This window comes from Triticum aestivum, chromosome 5D, assembly GCF_018294505.1.
Source record: "Triticum aestivum cultivar Chinese Spring chromosome 5D, IWGSC CS RefSeq v2.1, whole genome shotgun sequence".
NCBI lineage: Eukaryota > Viridiplantae > Streptophyta > Magnoliopsida > Poales > Poaceae > Triticum > Triticum aestivum.
The window spans coordinates 389,576,078-389,580,568 of record NC_057808.1 but is presented as its reverse complement, the minus strand read 5'-3'; the positions used below and the strand labels follow the sequence as shown (position 1 = coordinate 389,580,568).

Below are 4,491 nucleotides of genomic sequence, written 5' to 3'. Positions count from 1 at the left end.
CCATGCAGGATCCGATGTGCAAAAACAAAAGCAAGCCACGCAACGCAACGGCACAATTTCCCTTCCCCTTTGCCGCTGTTTCTGCCTTTTCTTTTCTTTTCCTCCGATCTCAGAGTTGCACAGTTCCAACTCACGGCCTCAGCATGTGTTCGCTGTACACGTACGTGTACTTGACTCAGAATCAGATCAGAGTAGTAATGTGGTACTGCCGTCTCAGCTCGCCACTTGTGTCAATGATGTCGCTGAGATGCTCAAAAGCCGCGTCTCACGACTTGCCCAAGTGCCGTTGATTAGTGTATGATTCCGATTGTACCGTTGCCGTCGTCAAAGGCGGCTTCGAGTTTAAACCCCTACTTAAACCTCCCTCCGCGACCCCCCTCTGGTCCTCCACACGTCAACGCCCGCTCGCTCTCCAACGTCGACTCCGCACGACCGCGCGCAACAGAGCAGGGCCATGGTGGCGTCCATGGCGGCCTCCCCCCTCCGGCCGCTCCTCCTTCTCCTCCTCGCCGCCCTCGCCTGCCACGGTAAGCCATTCCTCCGCCCGCTCACCCGACCAGCCCCGACCCGAGCTAGTTGCTAACGCGTGCTACGTTGCTCTATCCGTTTCTTTTTCTCCCGCAGCGGCGGACGCGAGCCGGAGCGGGAGCCCCTTCCGCCACGGGCGCGGCCGCGGCCTCGGCGTCAACTACGGCAGGGTGGCCGACGACATCCCGGCGCCGCGGCGGTCCGCGCAGCTGCTGCGCGCGGCGGGGGCGGGCTCCGTCAAGATCTACGACGCCAACCCGGCGGTGCTCCGCGCGCTGGCCGGGACGGGCATGGCGGTCTCCATCATGGTGCCCAACCAGATCATCCCGGACCTGGCCGCCTCCTACGCCGCCGCCGACCGCTGGGTCGCCGCCAACCTGCTACCCTACCTCCCGCGCACGCGGGTCAAGTTCCTGCTCGTCGGCAACGAGGTGCTCTCCGACGGCTCCATCGCGGCCTCCACCTGGACCCGCATCGTGCCGGCCATGGAGAACCTCCACCGCAGCCTCCGCGCGCGCCGCGTCAGCCGCGTCAAGCTCGGCACCACGCTCGCCATGGACGCGCTCGTCACGGGCGCCTTCCCGCGCCCGCCCTCCGCCGCGGCGTTCCGCCCGGACATCGCCGAGTCCGTCCTCCGCCCGCTGCTCCGCTTCCTCGAGGGCACCAACTCCTACTACTTCGTCGACGCCTACACCTACTTCGTCTGGGCCGGCAGCAACGGCACCGTCCCGCTCGACTACGCGCTGCTCCAGCCCGCCACGCGCGCCCGCTACGTCGACCCCGGCACGGGGCTCGCCTACACCAACCTGCTCGACGAAATGCTCGACGCCGTGGGCGCCGCCATGTCCAAGCTCGGCCACGGGGGCGTCAGGATCGCCATCGCGGAGACCGGCTGGCCCAACGGCGGCGACTACGACCAGGTCGGCGCCAACGTCCGCAACGCCGCCGTCTACAACAGGAACCTCGCGGCGCGGATGGCCAGGAACCCCGGCACGCCGGCGCGGCCGGGCGCCAGGATGCCGGTGTTCGTCTTCTCCCTCTACAACGAGGACCTCAAGCCCGGCCCGGGCACCGAGCGCCACTGGGGCCTCTACTACGCCAACGGCACGGCCGTGTACCCGGTCGACCTCACCGGGCGGCGGCCGCTGTGGGCGTACCCGCCGCTGCCGGCGGCGGACAACGACACGCCGTACAAGGGGCCGATATGGTGCGTGCTGGCCGCCCACGCCGGCAGGAAGCTGAACGAGACGGCGGTGGGGGACGCGCTGACGTACGCGTGCGGGCAGGGGAACGGGACCTGCGGCGCCATCCAGCCCGGCGGCGAGTGCTTCCAGCCCAACACGGGGGCGGCGCACGCCAGCTACGCCTTCAACTCCTACTGGCAGCAGTTCAGGAAGACCGGAGCTACGTGCTACTTCAACAACCTCGCAGAGCAGACCATCAAGGACCCAAGTAAGCATCCTGAAACTCAACACTGCTCTGCTCTATATACATTGTGAAATTAGTACATGAACATAAAATGATTATGGATGAACATTGCAACTACATTAGATTATTTGAGCTTGTGCGTTGGGTTAATAAAACTCTGTACTCCTGGAGAAAAACATAGATTAGTACATTTTTCTGATGAGCAAAAGAGGTAGTGTCTTTAGTTCCTTTAGCTGGCCGTGGGATGAACCTTCTGGAACTAGCAAAGGCTATACAGTCTAGGAGAACAGTACAGGACCAGCTTGCTTCTAGGTATGATCGGGGGTGATTAAATTAAACTGTTCTAATTTGTCACCTGAGATTATGTCGGGTTATTCAAATGACCAAATCTGGATCAATCAGGTCATTCCAAACTAGGAGATCCATCCGATGCAGTGCTTAGCTGCTACGGAGGGTTTACTTATTATAATGATGATTAGGGCGATGAAATCAAATTGTCCTAACGTCTCTCCTGATATTATACTGTACTAGATGTCCCTGTTGTGATCCATCTGGTGTACTACATATCTTAGGTAGGTAGTTCACTGAAGAGATTAGGATCGAAATATTTCAAAACGCTTACCGCTTACATGTAGTTGCCGGCCTGTAAGCTTGAGCTATCTGTTGCCCCTGGATAATCTATTCTGGCAATGATACATGAGGGATTATAACGAATCGTGCAGTCAAGAAGAGAACTCTTCATTCTGTCGCGAGAGTTGACCCCCAGCTTGGAGATCCAGATATAAGAGATATTGACATGCACAACATGAGCATGAGATCTGTTGTTGCCAAAATTTAATCAGCAGACATGGTGTCGACCCAGTACATCTGGGTCTCGATTGTTTTGAATATTTTTAATCAGCAGACATGGTGTCGACCCAGTACATCTGGATCTCGATTGTTTTAAATGTTGTTCTAACCATAAGTAGAAGGTCTTCATCTTATGGAATGAGATGAGCACATGAAACTGGTGTTCGATTTAGAGGTAGAGCATCATGAACCCTCCCCCCTAACGAACATTTAGATGATCTCATTTTACTGACCAGGCGAAGCTAGTATCCGCAACCCCACATTAGCACAGTGATCTGGCACAGAGGATCCTGCCATATCACTATGTAGACCTGGCTCGCTGACAAATTAATTGTGCTGAGATGATCAGGTTGCAGTTGCCATCCTTGCTCTGAAAGGTCCATTCAGATAGGCATAGTAGAGCTGGCCGTCGCTTCTCCATTGCTTTTTAATGCTAAACCCAGGTGCACTGTCGATCGAGTCAAAGTCCAGCTGCACATTTCACATTACCTCTGCATCTGCATGACTGCATTGCCCGTCTGTCATCGGCATGAGCATGCAGGCAATGGTTATCTGAATCTACAGCCTTTGATACGTCCTGGACATTTGAAAGTAGGGTGGATGCAGAATCATAATTTCTGCACATATTTAGAAAACTTTAGGGTTCAGTATGCAGAACATTTGGTACGCTTTTGTGGAATTCTCATAAGCTGCATAGGATGGGTGTCAGAGTGTTGATGGCTGTAGGTGAGACGTCTGCATATGCGCAGTTTCCTTTCAGAGCTGAAACCCATCCATCCACCTACTCGTGCTTGCGCGCGCTTCTTTCCTTCAGTTCTTTTTGCCTGTCGCTTTAGCTTAAACTTGGTAAAAGATGATGTTCCAGAGTGTTAATCTGGTCTGAATAGCATGAAAGGCCTTCTCATTATTACTTGAAGAAGAAATCAGAATCTCCAGCTACAAAAAACCACATAATTATATCTTACTAATGCATACTAATGATTCTTGAAGGCTTAATTATTACACTACCACTTCTGAGAAACTTTACTCGAAGCTGTTTTTTGAGTATATATGATGACTGTATGAGCGGTTTCTACTAGCTGAAGCAACTGACTGTGTTTCCCTCTGATGTCGACATCCAACTGCTTTGCTTGTGTTAGCCTTTGGTTATTGTTAACTGTTTTTTTTTTTGCGGGGAAGTTGTTGTTAACTGGTTAATTCTGCACTTTTCAGGCCACGGATCCTGCAAGTTCAGCAGTTCATTGGGCTGATTGATTCACACAAGGAAGGACATGGAGCGAGGACGACGAGGGTGGTGTATTATGATCCTACTGATGTTCTCAAACCTTCTGATGTATTGACAGTGATAGCTGACCGTTTTTCGCTGTGGTTAGGCTAGGCCGTTGTCCTTTTGTTGTTTCAAAATCATTCATGCACGTCATCTGTTGACAGATGGCATGATAGTCGCTCTGATTTTATTACTGGCTCTTGCCCATTTGTCTCTTTTTTCTGTCCCATACCTACTACTGGAATGCAACGTTCGCTTGCCCATTTCACTATCTGCCCTTGTGCTGTGCACAATTGCACGAAGCCACGACGTACCTCTCACTCGTTTCCATCACTGGTCCTTTCCTCGACACAATTGCCATAGCTGTGCCGCCGATTGATTCCGTGGTTAATCTTTTGTGTTAATGATACATGAGGATT

The 4,491-nt window shown here is 53.5% G+C and overlaps 1 protein-coding gene across 1 annotated transcript; it reads left to right on the top strand.

Moving 5' to 3' along the window:
• The first annotated feature begins 317 nt into the window (after nucleotides 1-317).
• Nucleotides 318-4,285, top strand: LOC123122032 (probable glucan endo-1,3-beta-glucosidase A6). Its single transcript, XM_044542154.1, has 3 exons — nucleotides 318-527; nucleotides 625-1,980; nucleotides 4,018-4,285. Exons 1-3 carry the CDS (start codon nucleotides 455-457, stop codon nucleotides 4,053-4,055), a joined length of 1,467 nt encoding a protein of 488 aa, XP_044398089.1. The 5' UTR covers nucleotides 318-454; the 3' UTR covers nucleotides 4,056-4,285.
• Nucleotides 4,286-4,491: the final 206 nt, after the last annotated feature.

What these genes read in the sequence shown, in the direction of transcription:
- LOC123122032 (XM_044542154.1), top strand. Translation starts at nt 455, where the DNA reads ATGGTGGCGTCCATGGCGGCCTCCCCCCTCCGGCCGCTCCTCCTTCTC. An exon ending in CGCCGCCCTCGCCTGCCACG is followed by an intron (nt 528 to 624) that starts GTAAGCCATTCC and finishes TTTCTCCCGCAG; the next exon opens with CGGCGGACGCGAGCCGGAGC. An exon ending in GCAGACCATCAAGGACCCAA is followed by an intron (nt 1,981 to 4,017) that starts GTAAGCATCCTG and finishes TGCACTTTTCAG; the next exon opens with GCCACGGATCCTGCAAGTTC.